Source organism: Haematobia irritans, chromosome 2 (assembly GCF_050003625.1).
Source record: "Haematobia irritans isolate KBUSLIRL chromosome 2, ASM5000362v1, whole genome shotgun sequence".
In the NCBI taxonomy this organism is placed as follows: Eukaryota; Metazoa; Arthropoda; class Insecta; order Diptera; family Muscidae; genus Haematobia; species Haematobia irritans.
Window position 1 is genome coordinate 90,809,000 of NC_134398.1, and position 21,698 is coordinate 90,830,697.

General features: G+C 33.8%; 1 protein-coding gene across 2 annotated transcripts in view; it reads right to left on the reverse strand.

Moving 5' to 3' along the window:
• Positions 1-5,448: 5,448 nt before the first annotated feature.
• The window catches only part of Rab30 (RAS oncogene family member Rab30), a 158,469-nt gene continuing 142,219 nt past the window's right edge, over positions 5,449-21,698 (reverse strand). For both annotated transcript variants that reach the window (XM_075295573.1, XM_075295572.1), the window contains exon 3: positions 5,449-6,029. In XM_075295573.1, the coding sequence (XP_075151688.1) occupies positions 5,547-6,029 (483 nt within the window). In that variant the 3' untranslated portion in view covers positions 5,449-5,546. The remainder of the gene's footprint in view (positions 6,030-21,698) is intronic.

A 21,698-nucleotide genomic window follows, 5' to 3' on the forward strand; every position in this document is an offset into this window, starting at 1 on the left:
TGAGTGTCCTGCATTTTGTGTAAAGCGCAAGCAACTTTTAGGAGCATATAGCTTCAGATTACTGGCGGATCTGGAAAACGTTAACTTAAGCAGTCTGCTAATATTTTTGGAACAATCTGGTTGGTTCAACAAAGAAAAATAATCAAGAAGGTTCAGCGGTTAAAACTAGAAGTGCCCATATGTAATAGGTACTTTTAGTTAATGTGGTATCACAATGGACTGAATAGTCTAAGTGAGCCTGAATCTTAATCGGGCTGCCACTTTAACCTAACCTAACCCTAACCTAGCTGCATAGACGTATTTTCGAAATTTGCAACATTAGAACAGATACCGACAAAGGATTGGATCGAGTGCAAAGGCGCTCTTATGCGAATATTCAATCACCTGGGCAAACCCCAATTGCTAAAAGCCGATAGGGACGGAGCTTTCACTAGTCTAGCATTAAAACGTTGCACAGTGGGGTTTTTGATGTCAAAAATGGGAATTAATTCGAAGTAGCTTTCCCTGTTTATAGTTTTAACTTTTTTCGGCCAAATTCACTAAAAGACAAAACCAATCAAATTTTAAATATTTTTTAGTCCACATTTTATTTGTTTTCCATTAGTTAATTTGCAACAAAAAAAAATGAATATCTGCTTTTTGATCTGATTTTTAACAATTATTATCATCATCGTCAGTAAAATTACTATATGTATCATTATCATAAACACTGGCATTTTGATCACCATCAAGATTTGACTCAAATATCACCATTTGAATTGCTTCCATAGGCAAATTGTGGGGTTTCTTCTCTTTTAATTTCTCATTTCTGATATAACTGGATCCGAAGTATGTTAATTAACAGTCTTTTAAATATCTCTTCATTTGACTTTTCCATAGAACATTTTCGCAAAAAATGCTGTCTAAAATTTTTAAAATCTTTGTTTCTAGCTTCTTGCGCTTCTTCCGACAACTGTCCAATGGAAGTAAAGCGTGGTTAATTATTTCTGCTCCAAGTTGAAAAATGTATTTCCACTTAATTTCAAAATGTGCAAAAAAGTGCAGACAACTTTTTCATCTATGCTTTTAAAAGAGTTTATTGTTTTAGAAAAAATAAACTTTTTTACTTAATTTGGCTTTATTCACAACTATTTGTCGACATATTTCTCGAAATCCTCTAATTTAAAGACTTACGAGCGAAACTAAATTTCAAATAATAACACAAGTCAAATATAAAAATAAAAAACACAAAAATAATCTTATTAACCTGAGGATGAAGGTTCCATTATTATTTTTTTAATTATCGCTTTAGAAAACACCCAAAACTAATTTTTAAGACACCAATAATTTACATTTATATCGCACGCAAGGAAAACGTAAAATAACTCCAACTTCAAACATATATAGTGACACAACGGTACTTGTCAAAGACACAATTTTTGCGCTAGTGATGTGGAATTTTGTGTACTTTTACCGACTATAAAAATTTTTTCGGTTCTCCTAAATTTCATTTTTCAATTAATTCCCATTTTTGGTATCAAAAACCCCAATGTGCGTTGGTTAGAAAGTGAGGGAATCGAACTACAACTGAATACGGCCAAAACAGGGGTAGCAGATATAGAAAGACTACACAAAACAATAAATGAGAAGATACGCATAATTAAAACGTCGGATAATAATGAGGCAAAACTGAACAAAATTGAGACAATACTCTATATTTACAATCACAAAACTAAACACGATACTACAGGACAGACACCAGCACACATCTTTCTTTATAACGGACAACCCTCAATAGATACCCAAGAAGAAAAGGAAAATAGAATAAATAGATAAATAATAAACGAAAAGAATACGAAATAGATACGAGATATAGAAAGGCACCTTTACAGAAAGGAAAATTAGAGAACCCATTTAAATTTAACACGAATGTAGAAAAAACCAGTCCAAATCATTATAAGATAACGGAAAGAAATAGGGACACGCATTATTATAAAACCAAATTTAAAAAACAAAAGAAAATTAACGAGAATATAATTTCGCAGGATACTTGTTCATGACAATGCTATTGTTCACCATCATCGTGGGCTGTAACGCTCAACATGGTCAAATTCAAATAAATAATCTTGATACCGACCACGGATACCTAATCTTCTCAGATAAACCTTTGGAATTGCCGACTGAATTCGAACACCACTGCCTGCGGATCAACATTACTGAAATAAACGAAATGAATAACTTTTTCGGGAATTATTTGTCAATTTACTCGAAATCACCCCATCTCAATTATTTATATAGTAAATTGCAACGTCAATTGAATGGACTTAAACTACATCAAGAAAATCGACAAAAGCGAGGTCTTGTTAATGTAGTGGGTTCAATGTTTAAGTTCCTATTTGGAACTCTAGACAATGACGACCAAGTTGAATTCCAAAGACAGCTTGAAAATATTAAACAAAATTCTATACAAATACACGAAGTAAATAACGTTATTAATCAAATCAACAACAATATACAAAAAATAGAAACGTACGAAAAAAACCGTAGCATGTATGATTCATTCACATACGACCTAATGCACTTCATAGAATATGTCGAAGACATCGAAATGGGCATGCAACTATCCAGATTAGGTCTCTTTAATCCCAAGTGGTTGAATTATGACAAGTTGGACAATATAAACAATCGAAACATCCTACTAATAAAAACATCTACATGGATTGATTACCAAGCCAATATTATACTAATCATATCCCACATCCCAATTAACTTCAAAACAGTAAATACCCAAAAAATCATTCCTTATCCCGACCATAATGGATACCAATTAGATTACACAAGCACCACATCATATTACACACTAGACAATAAAGTATTTACTAAAGAAAAAATACCAATTAATGATGAATGTATTTCAAAAATTTTAAAACACACAGAACCAATTTGTAATTTCAAACCTATAACCGCAACAGAGTTTATAAGATATGTTGAACCCAATGTCATCATAACATGGAACCTAAGCACAACATATGCAAAACATAATTGTCAACCATATAGTAATCTAAAAATACAAGGAAACAAAATTATTAGAATAAGTGAGTGCACGATACAAATAAATGACATAATATTGTATGAAAATAAACTATCTCCTGAAATTGATCTAACTCCATTGTATACACCCTTAAATTTAACAAAAATCAAAAATATAAAACATGATGACGTTGTTAAAATTGTGTATGAAAACAATATTTTTTTTTTTTGCACATTTATAGCCATTTTAATTGTATTCCTAATTATATTTTTATATATAAAAATATGTATCTCAAAATCCATTTGTATAATACTATCAAAACTAAAAACGCAAAAGACTGCACAAATACCAAATATTGAAATGCAGCAACAACCACTACTATATATATATATATATATATATATATATATATATATATATATATATATATATATATATATATATATATATATATATATATATATACATCGACGGAACACTACTATTTATTGTGCGGGTTAAGTTTAAATGGACCATATTTGCTTGGTGTCCTTACAACCCTTGCGATTCTCCCATCGAACATTCGTCCTCAATAGCCTTTTCACGCAGTATAAGCGTGCAGGTAGCCAGAGGCATACGAACAGATTCTAGTTCTCCTACAATATGTAAGGTAGTTCCTAAGCTTGCTAATTCATACGCTTCGCTGTTCCCTGGTATGTTCCAGTGGCCAGGTACCCATATAGGTGAATATGATACCGATCAGCCATCTCGTTGAGAGGTTTGCGGCAGTCGATGGCTTGGGTACAGAAAATTGGCAACATTTAATATCGCAGAACTTTGTTTATAAATGAAATTAGGCAACATTTCTTTATGTTGCCTTGTTTTGGCCTTTTGTTTTTTATATTTTTTAACTGAAGTTAAATATATAAATTAATTTAAATTTGTTTATTCTATTTTAAATGCTCTTGACGTTTAATGGGTTAAGGAACACAGAGTCCAAGGATTTTATTGCTCTTGCTATTTTATTGACTGTCTGAGTACGAGGGCTGTTCGGAAACTTCTTAGCCTGTCAATGAAAGAGAATAGTTAGTTTTTTAAAAATATTTTTATTTTTCAATATAATCTCCTGAAACATCAATACACTTAGTTCAACGCTTTTCTAGCAATTCTATCCCTTGATTAGAAAAGTTTTCCTCAAGGTCTTCAAAATAGTGGTTTACAACTGTAATTGCATCTTCATTTGAGGTAAAACGCTTGCCAGCAAGGATTTTTTTTTTAGATTTGGGAACAAGTAAAAGTCACTGGGAGCTAAATCAGGAGAATAAGGTGGGTGGTCAAGCAACTCGTACTTTAATTCGTTGATTTTAGCCATTATTAAAACACTCTTGTGCGCTGGTGCGTTGTCTTGATGAAAAATTATTTTTTTTTTGTGTTGTAAGCCAGGGCGTTTTTCTCGAATTTGTACATTTAATTGATCCAAAAGGTTGCAATAGTACTATGAATTTATTGTTTTACCCTTTTGCAAATAGTCAATCAATAAAATACCTTTGAAGTCCCAAAAACCCGTTGCCATAACCTTACCAGCCGAGTGAATTGTTTTTGCCTTCTTTGGGACACTTCCTCCAGCTTCAGTCAATTGCTTGGATTGTTCTTTTGTCTCTGGAGTATAGTGGTGGATCCATGTCTCGTCAACAGTTATGAAACGACGCTTAAAATCCATTTTATTTCGCTTAAAACGATCCAAACAAGCTTGAGAAATGTTCATTCTTATGCGTCTTTGATCGACTGTTAACAAATGCGGCACCCATCTTGCAGATAGCTTTTTCATCTGTAGTTCTTCATGCAAAATTAAATGGACTCGATCATTTGAGATGCCCATGATATTAGCAATTTCACGCACTTTTATTCGTCGATTATTTGATACCATATCATGCACTTTGGCTACAATTTCTGTAGCACCTGTAGCACTTTTGAACACCTGTTTCTATATGAAGGAGTTGCCAAATTGAAACAAAATTCAACATGTGTTCATAACAGAGATGGAAGTTTCCAAAACACTTAACTTTTTTCTGTTAATACCGCGTTTTTTGTGCTAGGCTAAGAAGTTTCCGAACTGCCCTCTTATATATTAATGCCAACATTTGTTGGAACATTAATTCTTAGCCGCTATGCCTCTTTTTATTGCTAATATTTCAGCCTGAAAAACACTACAGTGATTACGTAGTCGTTATTCGAAGTTCCAAATCTTTAGAATATCTCCGAAACCCACTTGTCCATTCAATTTGGATCCATTGGTGTACAAATATATATAACGTTTATTCCCAGGGGTTTGTGTGTTCCACGCCGCACTGTTGGTAATTTGAGTTTCAAACTTTTTGTCGAAAAGTCTTAGTAAATAAGTTGTAGATTATCGTTATTGAAAAGAACAGTCGGTTAATTAAAAACTCTTAGAATATGTATACATTTAGTAGTTTTATAAATTAATAGTTTTTTGAGGACATTTTATTTCGTTAAAATATTTCTAATAAATTAAATACATCTTTTTGGTTTGTTACAATTAAGGAGTGCTGGAATGTGGTGTGCTGCTATTTGTGAGACTCCCGCAACAATTAGAATTCGAATGCCTAGGTCCTAAAGAGGACAATCCCACGGAATCACTAAGATTTTTGTTCAGTAATGTAGAACTATCCTTGCTCCTTGCCTGGTCGATCAACTCTGCAGCGATTTCATAAAAGAGTCTTTCAACGTTCTCTGCTTCTTTTGCCGATGTCTCCAGGAAGTACATATCGTGCTGTTTAGCAAATTCTTCTCCTATTTGTGTCGGTATTTCTCTGTCATCTCTGTCTGTTTTGTTACCAACTAAAATCTTAAGCACCTTGGAATTCGCATATTCTTGTATTTCGCGAAGCCAATCCGGAAGGCAGTCAAAAGTTGGTTGACAACTTATATCATACACAAGAATAAGTGCATGTGCTGATCTATAGTAACTTTGCGTAATCGATCGAAATCGTTCCTGTCCAGCAGTGTCCCAAATTTGTAGCTTAAAAGAAACCGAATAAATTCATTAAAAAATAGTGTATATAAAGCTAACATTTGCTCTTAACTATAAGGCTAACATATATTTCTATGGGTGCGAAAAAAATATAAATATAAAATATAAATTAGGATATTATCTTTATTTTGTCATGTTCGCATTTCTTATTCTAAAAAAGTTTCTTTTTGTAATCTCTTCATTTATTTACCCTTTAACTACTAATGTGAAATATTTTTTCGAAATTGGCACACTGGATTAAACAACTGAAGCACATTTCGTGTTTTGTTTGCATACTTTTCTAGTAATAAAACAAGAGAATTAAAACGGGTTTTACTCTCATTGTCTCAAATTATCACAAAAAGTACGCAAAAGCTATTCAGTAAAAACATGCAAATTAAAAAATTCAAATGATTGTACAGATGTGAAATACCAGCAAAATTTGGTCGAAGAAATTGGTGGTGATGATTTGAGAAAGTAATATTCATCCAGAGTGAAGATGACTTTTATATCCCCACCAAGAGTTCTAAATTGCAAATGACGGCATCTATTCTACTAAAGACGACTAAGAACAGCGTTGCCAGAATTGTTTCACCAAAAACCGCTAGATTTGCCCAAAAAAATAGTTAAAAAAAACGAAAAAATGCTAAAAAAATAGCTAGACAAAAAGCTAAATGTTTTTGTATCAAAAGTCACATTTTTGATTGAAATTTAACAAACTTAAAGGCTTTATTTCACTTAAAATGCATATTATTTTCATTTTAATTCCACTTCTGTGAGACTGTAACAATATCTAAGGCATATTAGCTCTGTTTGCGTATTCGATACATTTTGATTACTATCACAAATTTTTTACTGGAAGTCCTTCGTTTTGTGGGAGCTACCTTCCCAACACCTCTATTTTATTCACTTGTTATTTTAAAATATTAAACAATCTAAGCATGCTTTGGATTTGGTAAAAAAAAATGATTTGTCATTTTTTTAAAGAAAATTTTAGTTTGGTTTTGAAATTGTGAGAAATTCGAAATACATTACTTTTATTTAAATTGTAGAAAATACCTACAGTTTACATTTCCCAGTAAAAACATTTTCATTTTCTTCATGAGCTATCAAAGTGCTTTAAAAACGTGCTAACGCCAACTTAAATTTCCAAATTCAGACTCGACTTCAAGTAGAAATTATTGTATGTATACATTTTTAAAATAAAGTGTTGAAAAACATCTTCTATTTTTGAACGCTATTTTGGTTTGTGGTTAAGATGCAAAAACTCCTCACATTTAAAGACTATTTCATTAATTCTTCCTTCTTTCATGAAAACATACCCATTTTTAAGTTGAATCGCTTAATTATAAGGACAAAACGATTTTATCGTCTTTTGGACAAGGAAAACAGTTTATATAAGAGAAATTCACAAATGCTATTATAACCAAAATTCGCGTTCGTATTTCAAGGAGATGAAATCTTTGGCCTCACGACAATATTTGTTCAGTGCACAAAGCAATTCACATCTACTATTTTAATTTAGTAATATCGCAATAACTTTAGAATATTATAATAACATAAAAAGGATAAACGAGTCAAATGCTAATACTCCCAATAATTTACTAACAGTTTATCTAACAAATTTGTATGGTAATAGTAGATTTAAAGTTTACGATAACTTTTATGAATATGATGGAAAAACTTTACAAGGTGTATTTGCTACAAAAATGCCCGCATAATGGCTGGAATCATTATTAATGTTTCAACTGAGCTTTGAAATATGTGGAAACCCTTATTCTTGCAGCGAGGCTTAGATAAAAACGCCGTTTTATCCATATTTCAATAGAAATAGCTAAAAGGGTAATGAAAAAAGCCAGAAAAAAAAGCTAAAAGCTAAATGCATTTTTCCCCGCTAAACGTCTTCAAAAAAAGACAAATCTAGCGGGAAAAAAGCTAAATTGGCAACGCCGACTAAGAAACTTGAAAACCCTTGTGGATTAAGCCAGTAGTAACATTTCTGATATCAAAGTGAAAGAGATACGATACGGGCAAATACTATAGATATTCGTAAAATATTGTTTTAATTGTGTTAGGATTAGAGGTGTGCACGTGACACGAAATTGTCGTGACTCACGCGTGAGTCACGCTGCGCGAGTGACCAAACAAATGTCGTGCGTGAGCGTGAGTCACGAAAACACGCTCACGAAAATAATCCCGCTTACGAACATAAAATGCTTACGAGTTCAATTCATATATAATTTAAATGACATCCTAAGTGTTAAAAGTTTTATAACGCTCTCGATTTTAATCATACTCATATTTTCAGTCAGGTTCTATAGGTAAATTACTCATAAAATTATTCGTGAGTCACGACATTTAAAAGATTTTCGTGCGTGAGTACAAATTTTCTTTACGTGAGCGTGAGTCCTACCAAAAAATGTCGTGCGTGAATAAGATTTCTCCGTGGTGAGTGTGCGCGAGCGTGAGTAAAATATTACTCACGTGCACACCTCTAGTTAGGATAACTCCTAAGTTTAACCTTTTATTTGTTTCAGCCAATCTAAAACGTGTTGTAGTGTAATCGAGGTTAAAAAATAGCAGACAATGTTTGCTATTGCAGCAGCAAGAGGGAAAGCAGTCATCCTTTTTCAGTATATGCACAATATTTTATTAATATCTATACTCTGTTAGAAAAATATGTTTTTCATATGTTCCGATATAAACAAAATGTGTTTCGGGCAGAATTTTTTAAAAACAATATATTTAAGTGCAAAAATGTAATGTTCCTAAACTAGCATTAAATGGTTGGGACACATATGTTAATATATTTGTTTGGGACATGAATGTTTCATAACAATAATGTGAGTGAATGTAGACATAACATAAGGGCTGTTTTCTTTTAGCACTGGATAAGCCCTAAGCCGTGAAGGACTAAAAGAAAACAGAGTACTCGTTTATCCAGGACATCTCCAAAAATATGCAACACTGTCATCAGCTGTTTAAAAACAATCACAGAATAGAAGTGAAATCTTGAATTTTTAATGTATGAAATGCTCCAATTAGTAATAAATATTTACTGCTGAGATTATTTATGACACTATACCACTTTGAATTTCATGTTTTTCGACAAATTAGTCACAATAAACTGCTATTGTGAATCGATGAAGCGTCACTTTATCAAAATGCAATCTGGCAACATCGGCGCGACTTGCACTGATGAGATGTTCTGGATAGAACACCAGTGCAACGATGTTCTGGACAGCCCATACAAATGTTGCATCCAGTGCAAAATGAAAACAGCCCTATATATAAATTTACAAATTTAGAATAAACATGTATATGTTGTTATTTTATTCAGAGAGCGACAGAGAGGGTTGACGAAAGATATCAACATAACACAGCGAAAGAATCAAAAGAGAGCTATTTCCGTGAAACTGCTTATATATTTTGTCGGAAAACTGTTTTAAGTGTTCATTGGTTTTGGCTATTCGCTTTGCATGTTAATATGGCTTCGCCAAAAATTTGATATGCTTAAGTTGAAATATTATTTAATTTGAATATTAAAATGAGTATTCGGAGTTAATGAGTATTCGCCATCTATGTGTCAGACCGGGGTCTTATCAGCCAAGGAAAGCAAACTCACTATTATTTTTGGTCCGAAGTCAATCCCCTAGATCAATAATTGTACTAATTTTAACTTATAATCATCTTTATTATTCTACAATATAAAAATAAGTCAGGCTTTCCTTCCTGACGCTATAACTCCAGAACGCACGAACCGATTTCCATGGTTTTGTATTCGTTGGAAAGGACTCGAGCTTTGTTTATGGCAAAGAAAAAAGCTCAAAAAATCTGTTTTTAAAGGGTGGTTAAAATTTCAAGGGCCGATGTTGATTTTGAATAAAACACTATTTAGGAAATTATTGTAATTTTATTTTATTATGATATATTGGTATTACTCAATTATGTATGGAACAAAATATTGGCCAAATGGGCGCCGCGACCTCGGTGGCACACCTTCATCCGATGGTCCAAATTTTCGATGACGCTGAGGCATAATGGAGGTTCTATGCCGTTAATGTGCCGAATTATGTCATCCTTTAGCTGTTGAATTGTTGCTGGCTTATCGACGTACACCTTTTCTTTCAAATAACCCCAAAGAAAAAAGTCCAACGGTGTCAAATCACATGATTTTGGCGGCCAATTGACATCGCTATTACTTGAGATAACACGGCTATTGAATTTGTTGCGCAAAAAAGCCATTGTTTCGTTAGCTGTGTGGCAAGTGGCACCGTCCTGCTGAAACCACATATCGTCCACATCCATATCTTCCAATTCGGGCCATAAAAAGTTCGTTATCATCTCACGATAGATTTAAAAGTAGGGGCCTAAAGAGCTACCCTATGGAACTCCTGAAGTCACATTAATAAGTTTAGATTGGTCCCTAACTAGAACCATAAGCGTAGGAAGGCCTCTGGGGAGGGGGCTTAGACCCCCCCAGAAAAATTTTAGCCCCCCCCCCAGAATTTGAAAACCTATTTACGATTTTACATTTTTATAAAAATTAAACAAGTATATATTCGTACAACGCACAAAGTTCCACTAAAGACTTTCATGCACAATCGAATTACTTGGGTTGTGGTAGAAGTCTGATATTTATGAAATAAAGCTGTGGTTGAACTTATGATTTAGTTAAATAAAAAATAGTAATTGATATTAAAACTATTCTTTCATAAATTAATATCTTAATAATGCTGCAAAAAAGCGTCGCCAAAAAAGAAGTGAAAATGTTCTTTATGGGTCTGGAAGTGGTACAAAATTGGCGGAGAAGCGATGAATGTAATATGAACTTGTCATAGAACGAATATCCACAGTTTCAACAGGCGTTGCAATGAATTTGCATCACTTCTTAAGGTGTGATCCGAATTCAGTGTTTTGAATGTGAATTAAAAATTGTGTGATATTTTCCCAAATAAATAATTTTTATACTTTTTTATGTTTTTTAATGCATTCTAACGCTTGTTTGAAACGTTTTCCCTCGAATATTTTCAAATATCGATTTTTCTATAATGGATTTAGCATTTTTGTGGCAAAATTTGAATAATTTGTACCATTTTATTTATTCTTACTCTTTTTTTAAACTATTTGAAAAAAGAAAACAAAAAATGACGCATTAAAATATAAAAAAATGAAGTAAAAAAACTTCCTGTGTAGTTAAAATAGTTAACTTCTTTGTGAAGACATTTTTGGAAGTGCTTTTAAAGTTGTGCCTTTAGAACAACTCCCAATTTTTTGCTGGGAAAGGTGTGGAACTACCCTAGAGGAAATGGATCAACCACAGAACTGGTACAGGACTAGTCCCTGGTGTGTATGGACCAGTCCCAGTTCTGATGGAAGGGACCGTCCACTTTAACATGGGTTTGTCATTGACGGAGTAAACTTACATTTTAGGACGCGTCTTGGACTCATCCCAAAGGACACGTCCTGGGACAATTTAGCAGGAGCAACCCATAAACAGGTCCTCAGGAACCAGTCTCGGACAAACTCTTAGAAATCTCTTTCAATTTGGGCTCCTAATCGAACCCGAAATGAAAAAAAAAAACTTTTGAAATATGTCGAACAAAAGGTTATTCTGATAATTTTATTTCACTAAATGTGAAAATTGCAACTAACTGGAGCACAGGTACCAGTTCTGTGCTAGGTCCGTCTGTGGCAATTTGCACCAATTTCCCGTAGGGTACTTTTAGTTGTTTTATTATAAATTGATTGTCGAGTTATTTTGATGTCTATTTTTTTATTCAATTTTATGAAATAAAACATTAGTTGAACCTATAAGTTCAGTCTATAAAGTTTTAGCTAGGGGGGCTATAGCCCCCCCTAGGAAAATTGTCTAGCTACGCTAATGACTAGAACTGAGTTCTACTACAGAGTTATGACGATTTCAATAATGGAGTTTGGAAAGCCATTAAATACAACTTAGAAAAAAAGAACATCGTGATTAACTGTATCAAATGCCTTTCTAAAGTCTGTATAAATCACATCCATCTGTTTCCTTTCATCAAATGATTGAAATACATTAGTATCAAATTCCAGAAGATTTGTAACAGTAGATATACCCTTAATGAACCCTTGTTGGACGTTAGATATATTAGTTGATAATAAAGGATTAAGAGATTTTAATTTGTGTTTTGCAAAAAGTTGAGTATCATGTACACAGAAAAAAATATCACCAAAATATTTCCAATTAAAAAGTTAATTGAAGTTGAAAATTTTTTCAATTAATAAATTAATTACTTTTACAATTAACTTTTTAATCATGATAGAAACATTAAGTTAATTAAGTCAATGATTGAAAATTTTTAAATTTTTAATTAAAAAATTAATTGATACAATTAACTTTTTAATCAAATTCGGAAGACTAATTCCCTTTCACTACCGAAATAAACCTAATGTTAAAAATTTTAATTTTTCTTCTGTTTTTACTTGAACTAACAGCATGTAGAACAAAAATTGCCATTTTGAAAACCTACTTCAAATACTTCAAGAGCTATATGAGCTTGTTTTGAAAATTTGATTCTTGAATTGTGACCAAGTGGCCTTACGAAAATAAGCGCTATTTGGCCTATAATTTCCTTCAAAGTGTGAGCAAAAATACAAAAAAGAACCCGAAAAAGTGTCAGCTATAGTTTTGGTATGAATGTCCATTTACTAGAAACATACAGTAGAAAAATTGTCTCAAATTTACGTATTTTTCGTTTATTTCTAAAGAAGTTTACAAAAATGTATTTTGGACCTCACCAATATGGAAAATATTTATAGGTTATTTAGATTACTTTAAAATAACATCGAGAAATAAATCAAAACTAAGGGGAAAAATAGAATTTGGTGTCTTTTTCGAATGTCCTTCAAAGCGGACATCGGTAGTGAAAGGGTTAAAAAAAAGTGCTGATTTTTTTTAAATTTTTAATTAAAAATGTATTTCAAACAATCATTTGTTAATCCAAATAAAAACTCTAAGCCAATTCAGAAAGTAATTAAAAATAGTTACCTTTTTTAATTGATAAATTAATTGAGGCTTGCAATCAACATCAATTAAATTTTTAATTGAATCAATTAAAAAATTAATTGAAATTTGCTGAAAAAATCAATTAATTTTTTAATCAAGAATTTTTTCTATGCCCAATTAAAACTGTGATTGGTACTATCATTTTCGTGATTGAAGACATTTCAATTAAAAAATTAATTGGATCAATTAATTTGGTGATTGAATCAGAATTTTTTTTTTGTGTACGTTATTCATTAGTTTCATGTTGAACATTATTGGTGCGAAAGAAAGAGTTCAAAACATCAATGTGACTTATGCAGCATGGTTTATCATTCTTGTTCTGTTTGGCATAAATCAGTCCGTGAAAGGAGTAAGCAGTATCTATTAGTTTTTCTTTTTTCATTTGCAGTGCTCTTTGAAGGATATGGTAATTATCGATAGTTAAATTCTCGTTGACATATACAGTGCGATTGGAATCAAAACCAAAATGTTGGACTTGAAGTGTAGTTTTGTTATTTCGTTTAAACAATACAATAGATTTGAGCATGTAATTTCTATCACGTGGCGAAAATAAACTGATGATTATTGTAGTGTCCAATTTATTACTTTGTATTTTATTCCATACACCCTCAAAAAAAATCGCTTCTCTAACATATGTTCCAAACAAATTTTGCAGGAAGTACATATATTATTGGATACTGCCGAAACATTAATATGTTTGTTCTATGTGAACATATTATATGTTTGGAAGCATGTTGAGCCCAAAAATATTATATGCTTGGAAGAATTTTCCCCAAAGACGATTGTGCTCATTCCCTCACATAATTTTCACTTACACGAAATTTTTTAGTTATTGGCACCTTTTTCTGTAATACAAATAATGTTGAAGAAATTATTCAATTTTATAGATTTGTTAAATTTTGCCTTTCGCCTGGACGGAGAATCGAACTGAGGACCATACAGTTTGTAAGCCAACACACTATCCACTGGGCTACGCAGCTGTTATAGTCACCAGTAGACAATTATCGTTATAAGTTACATTTATATAGCACAGTTTGCAGCGCCCACGAGCCCATGCAAATATAACATTATTTAGCAGAAACATACATTTGTTGGCCACGTGGAGCAGTGGTTAGCATGTCTGCCTTGCATTCAAAGGGTCGTGGGTTCAATCCCTGCTCCGACCGAACACCATTTTTTTTAATTTACACATTTATATTTATTCTATTTACTTTTCTTTAATAATTCATTTTAAAGAAAATAAACTTTTTCAATTGTTTTAGCTGCAAAAAACGAACTTAATGCCCGCTTTTGTATTTGAAGGTGTCCGTCAAATCCTCTTGGACTACTTATTAATAAAGAGAACTAAACTTTGTTTTTATACTTTTTACTATAATTTTTCACTTTTTCCTCCTTTTTTCATTTTACTGTCCCAACTCTAACAAGACTATAGTGCCCTTTCGTTATTTTTATGAAGATCCCTTTGTAATTTTTGTATATTTTCCACCGTTTTTTTAAATTTCCTTTGCCTGAATATTTTGACTTATTCCTCGTACGTTCCGATTTCTTTTAACGAACCAAGAAAAAAATTGTGCCCATAATGCCAAAATGATAGACAAAACACATGTCCACACATACATAAAATGCTGCTCCCAAGGCGAAAACATATGCTGTTTTTTTTCAAATGTCTATTCTTTTGGTTCCGAATGTCAATTCTCTTTACTCCAAATACTCATTCTAATAATCAGATTAAATAATATTTAGACTTAAGCATATACAATTTTTGGCCTTATCTTAAAACGGTTTTCCGAAACAACATACAAGCGGTTTCACAGAAATTGCTCTCTTTTTCATTCTCTCGCTGTGTTATGTTGATATCTTTCGTCAACCTTCCCGGTTTCCATATCTATTTCTTTCTCTATACTCCCTCTCTGTCGGTCTATGAATAAAATATCACAACATATATATGTTTACACGAAATTTGTAAATTTATATATGTTTACATTCACACATATTATTTTTATGAAACATTCATTCCCCAAACATAATATATTCTAACATATTAACATATGCGTCCCAAACATTTAGTGTCAGTTTAGGAACATTACATTGTTTCCACTTAAATATATTGTGTTTAAAAATTGTGCCCGAAACACATTTTTTTTATATCGGAACATATGAAAAACATATTTTTCTAACAGTGTATATACAGAGAGAATACAGATTGGTTGTGATAATCGAATTTATTGCCAACCTCATTTTGGAAGTTGCAGCAACTATCTGTTGGCAGTTGTGTCACCTAACTAATTCGGTCGACACAATCGAATGATGGAGATGCAACTAATACCACTTCGTTGGTTGTGTCAGCCGATGAAATAGGTTATGGGTGACTTCGGTATTCGATTGTACCACCCAACCATATTAATACCCCCAATCGAATTGAAAAGTGGATACATATATTTTATTAAGTTACAAATTATAGGTTTATTATTATTTAAATATTATTTAGAGCATAATACAGAAGCACAAAAAATTATTATAGACGGCATACCCGGCCCAAGGGAAATCAATATGCCACAAGACATTGAAATTTGCGAACGAAAATCTTTGACTTTTCATCATTACCCATGACACAAACACCTCCTCAATGAAAAATTTGATGAACAGTTCAACGAATGATATAGCCTCTAAAACGCCTTCAAAATAAAATCCGAATGAACTGACAATGTTAGCGCCCATAACCCACCGTAGTATGCTTTACGGTCCAAAAACTAAACTTGATTTCCTCAGGCCGCATTTGATGATTTCATTGATCCCTGAAATTCAAAATTTTATTTTGTAGCAGAACTGTTTATGCTTAAAGGTGGGTATTAAGTTCGAGTATAGCCGCTAAAATCGTCATTTTTTCACTCAAGTGAAAACTAAATCAGTAAAAAAAAAGTCATAAAATTATACATATTTGTTGCAGATTTCATTATAACTTGATGGGGAATATCCTAAAGCAAATTTTCACAAAATTTGTATTCCTTAAAATGGATTATTAAAGAAAAGTAATCGTGAAAAAATTACGATTTTAGCGGCTAAACTCGAACTTAATACCCACCTTTAAGCATAAACAGTTCTGCTACAAACCATTGTTTTTTTATTCGGTTTCAGTCCATTGCGAGCTTTTGAAGATAATACCTTTTATGCGTCCCATGGAGGTTTTACATTTTGGCAGTATTTTGCACCATATGTACTAGATTTGAATTGAAATCCATGTTCACATGTTATGGATTTAATAATACAAAATATAATGAATTTAACAATGATGCCATTGACATTTGAAAAATTATTCAAATCGAATTCGGCTGTGGTTACCAAATGTGAGTGATGATTACTAAATAACAGTTGAGAAATTTCTTTACGGTAAGTCGTATGTACCGATGTCAGGAAATATTTTTCATAGAAGAGACATTTGGTTGCCACAACTATTTATCTTGAAACACACAAGAAAACTTATTAAAATTTTCACCAAATGGTTGTAGGGGACAAAAAATATTCAACAATACTGGAAAACTATTGAGACAACTTATATTATGCTCTGAGTGTCGAATATTTATTACTGCAAACGTTTTCCAACCAATCTGTTTTCTGTGTGTAGCTTCAATTGGGGGGTGTTGGTATTTTTACATTGTTACAAAGGTTGTCAAGTATATAAATATATATCATTATAGTGCGGAATGCTATTTATTCATAAATCACAAGCAACCAATAATTTTTTTTGTTTTAAATTACTTGATTTTAATTCACTTATATCATTTTGCATTTCATTTATTAAATCATTTTCTTCGTTAACCATTTTTAATTTCAAGTGTTCTATTTCCCTTTTCATGTCTTCAATTATGTTTGTGACTGTTTCCAGTTATTTTGAGGACCGAACTGTGACCGCAACTTTTTTCCGACCACAGCGATAGCTCGCGCAACCGCACAGCCGTTGTTGCAGCTGACTGTTTGGCCAAAATGTCTAAAGGCAATAGATGCAGCATGACATTAAGAGAATTTGTTTCCGTCTTGCTGAATGCGCCTGAGATACACAAACACGCCATACGCTGAACACCAGACTACAACACCATATAGCATTATAGGTCTAACCACTGCCGTGTATAGCCAATGCATAATTTTTGGTTTTCCCCACTTTTTTCCTATTGCCTTTTTGCACGAGTACAAAGCTACCGTTGCTTTCCTCGCCCTTTCTTCAACATTAAGCTTAAAGTTCAGCTTCCTGTCGAAAATAACGCCAAGGTATTTTACACACTCACCAAAGGGAATTTCAATACCCCCTAAGGAAATGGGCCTAACCGTGGGAGTTTTGCGATCTTTGCAGTACATGACTAATTCTGTCTTTACCCCAAGACCATTATCTTTCGCCCATTTCTCTGTCATCCGGAGGGCTCTCTATATAATATCTCTGCTTGTGGATGGGAATTTCCCCTGACTGCTAGCGCCACATCATCTGCGTATGCCACCACTTTTATCCACTATTTTTCTAGGGAAACCAGAAGGTTGTTTATAGCAACTTTCCAAAGAAGAGGTCATAGAAATTCTCCTTGGGGAGTGCCTCTATTCACGTACCTTTGTATGTTTGCTTGTCCAAGTGTGGCTGAAATACGTCTCCTCATTAGCAGTTCGTCTAGCAGCCTAAGTATACCTGGATCAACATTCAGAGTAGCCAGTCCATTTAATATCGAGCTCGGATGAACGTTATTGAATGCCCCCTCGATGCCTAGAACCGCCACGATTCTGTATTCATTGACAGATAGTGAACTTTCAATAAATCTGACTAGTTCATGCAAAACGGTCTCAGTACACCTGCCCTTCGAGTATGCATGCTGTCGTTTCGAGAGCAAACTTGAATCGGCGCTAGTCCTAAGATAAACGTCTATCATCCTCTCCAGAGTCTTTAGTAAGAATGAGGATAAGCTGATTGGTCGGAAATCCTTCGCACTCGAGTGAGAGGCTTTCCCCGTTTTAGGTATGAAAACGACTTTTATTTGCCTCCACTTTTCTGGAATATATGCTAAGTTTATACATCACCGTCAACCAGGGGATAATTCTTTCAGTCACTGATTGTAATTCCATTAGGTCCGGGGGATTTGAATGGTCCAAAGCTATTTAACCCCCATTTTATTTTAGATTCCGATACAATTTCCTCGATAGGAAACGACCGCTGAGCAACTGTGGCACCGCCAGTACATGGTTCAACCGTCTGATTTCCAGGAAAATGTGTGTCCAATAGTACCTACAGCGTCTCCTCACTGGACTTTGTCCAATTTCCCTCCGATGTTTTAATGAAACCTGGAGCGGAGTTAGTGGATGCTAGTACCTTCCGTAGTCTGGAAGCCTCGGACGTATTCTCAATACTGCTGCAGTAATCATTCCAAGAGTTATGCACAGCCTTTCTCAGTTCTCGCTTGTATTCTCTCAGATTCTTCTTGTAAGCGTCCCAATCCTCAGGAGCTCTGGTGGACTGTGCTTTGTTAAAGAGCTTCCTGCAGGATTTCCTCATATTACTTAACTCCGTAGACCACCATGGTGGTCGATTTTTACCCCTTGGCTTCCCACTAGGGCACGCAGCTTTCAGTGGGATGTTGAAGGCCTTAGTAAGCCTCTCCCCTGCGTGTTCGATATCTTGCATAGTGCTCATATTTGTCTCTGGTATTTCCGGTATCATCATATTGAACGATTCCCTATACATATTCCAATCAGCTTTCCTTACATTTGGCGGAAATATGGTCTTGGTGGTATGAACATCAAATTTGAAACTGATGTAGCGATGATCTGAGAAGCTATGTTCACTTAAAACCTGCCAATCAGATATCATTTCATTCAGTTCTTGCGAGGCCAAGGTGACGTTCAAAACCTCTTGCTTGTTTTTAGTGACAAAGGTTGGGGCATCTCCCTTATTGTAAACTACCAAATTAGTACGCAAAATAAACTCTAGTATTAATGTCTCCTCTTGTATTGATGTCACCACTTCGCCATATACTATGATTTGTATCGCATCCCATAATGAATTTGGTCTTTGCTTTCAATGACTCCTCAACTAAGGTGTTAACGGCACATGGAGGCATCTCCATATCATGTCCCATGTAGACCGAAGATACCCAATATTTGCATTTGGCTATTTCTAAACTGGCAACGACAGTGTCTGTATTGCACATTGAAGGAAGCAGAAACAAGTTGAGCTCGTTTTTAGCTATTATGCAGGCTCGATTGCCATTATACTGCAATAGTTTGAACCCCATTGCCAGTATACTGCAATAGTTTGAACCCCGGAGTACTTAATTCACATATTTTGTTTCTATAAACATATGATCCTTGAATAAGAACTATATCTTTCCCTTTCAAAAGGAGAACTTTTAAGGCAACACATACAGCCTTACAACGGTAAAGATTTATCTGGAGGATCCGCATGACCATCGAGATTTTCAACAACGGTCACATCAGCCGTTTCAATTGAGTCATCAAGAATGTCCTCTTCAGAGATCTCGGTGACTCTCGCAATAACCATAGGTTCAACTTTGGTGAGTTTTGAGGCAGTAGAAACCTCCTCTCGCATACGGTATCTATCCATTTCTGCATTGGTATCTCCCTCGAATTCGCAAGAAGATCTGCACCCTCAAAAAAAATCGCTTCTCTAACATATGTTCCAAACATATTTTGCAGGAAGCATATATATTATTGGATACTGCCGAAACATTAATATGTTTGTCTTATGTGAACATATTGTATGTTTGGAAGCATTTTGAGCCCAAAAATATTATATGCTTGGAAGAATTCTCTCCAAAGAAGATTGTGCTCATTCCCTCACATAATTTTCATTTCCACGAAATTTTTTAGTTCTTGGCACCCTTTCCTGTAATACAAATAATGTTGAAGAAATTATTCAATTTTATAAATTTTTTAATTTTTACCATTCTCCTGGACGGAGAATCGAACCGAGGAACATACAGTTTGTAAGCCATCACTCTATCTACTGGGCTACGTAGCTGTTATTGCCATCAATAGACAATTATCGTTATAAGTTATATTTATGTAGCATAGTCTGCAGCGCCCACGAGCCGATGCAAACAAAACATTATTTAACAGAAACATACATTTGTTTGCCACGTGGAGCAATGGTTAGCATGTCCGCCTTTCATGCAAAGGGTCGTGGGTTCAATCCCTGCTCCGACCGTACACCAATTTTTTTTTTAATTTACACATTTATATTTATACTATATTAAATTTTTATAATGAAACTTCGAAATGTGGGTTATTAACAGTCAGAAACAGTGCTTGATATAAACGAAATGGACTGAGCTTTTGGATAAAATATTATTTTTTTTATTGGAAAAATAACAATTTTGTAATAAAAAACTGTTTTTGGTACAAAAGTTTGAAATTTTGGAAGGAATCCAAAAACTCTAACAAAAGAAGAACGTGGAGTCGAGTATAAACATACATAAATAATTTTATAATATACACATAAATTTATTTAGGGGTGTACAGTTTTTTACATGCTGTTTTTTTTTTCAAATGTCTATTCTCTTTACTCCGAATACTCATTCTAATATTCAAATTAAATAATATTTAGACTTAAGCATATCAAATTTTTGGCCTTGTCATAAAACAGTTTTCCGAAACCACATACAAACAATTTCACACAAGTTGCTCTCTTTTGATTCTCTCGCTGTGTTATGTTGATATCTTTCGTCAACCCTCCCGGTTTCCATTTCTATTTCTTTCTCTATACTATCTCTCTCTCTGTCGCTCTCTGAATAAAATATCACAACATATATATGTTTACTCGAAATTTGTAAATGTATATATGTTTACATTCACACATATTATTTTTATGAAACATTCATGCCCCAAACATAATATATTCTAACATACTAACATATGTTTCCCAAACATTTAGAGTTAATTTAGGAACATTACATGTTTGCACTTAAATATATTGTGTTTAAAAATTGTGCCCGAAACACATTTTGTTTATATCGGAACATATGAAAAACATATTTTTCTAACAGTGTATAAACACTGCATGCCGTCTTGGTCCATCCACTTCATCCAAACGGCCAACCTTCCAATCTGCTGTCGGAAGATCTGGATTGCATTGTTTCAGTCTATTTAAAATAGATTCAGGATCAGGAGGGTTTCCAGGTATCCACGCATATGCTCTTGGTCTAGCCGGTATGTCTTTCTCGACTAACTCTAGAGCAGCTCCTTCTCAAACTTCACCAATTAGTATCAAATCAGCTTTAAAACATTCTATAGACCTCTGGTCCTCAAATGCGACTAGCTTAAATCGTCGTTGATATCAACTAGCCTTTTGGTGTCGAGGATCTGGGCCGGGAAACTTTTCCAGCACCGGTGAGTAGACGCCAGATAAAGCATTCTCAATTTCCCCCATTTTTGCTTCGGAACCATACCGTCCAATGCTCCTTTATTAATAATAGCCATCACAAGGCTGTCTTTAGCAACTGAGGCAAACGATCTTTGATCCCTTTTGGAGGATGGCAGCTCATCCGGTGATCGTTCCCTCTTTCCAGCTTCAAGAATTCCTTGAGCCCATTTTAAGGAATCGCTATGTTTAGCCGACAACGTGTTTGGTTCGACTGATC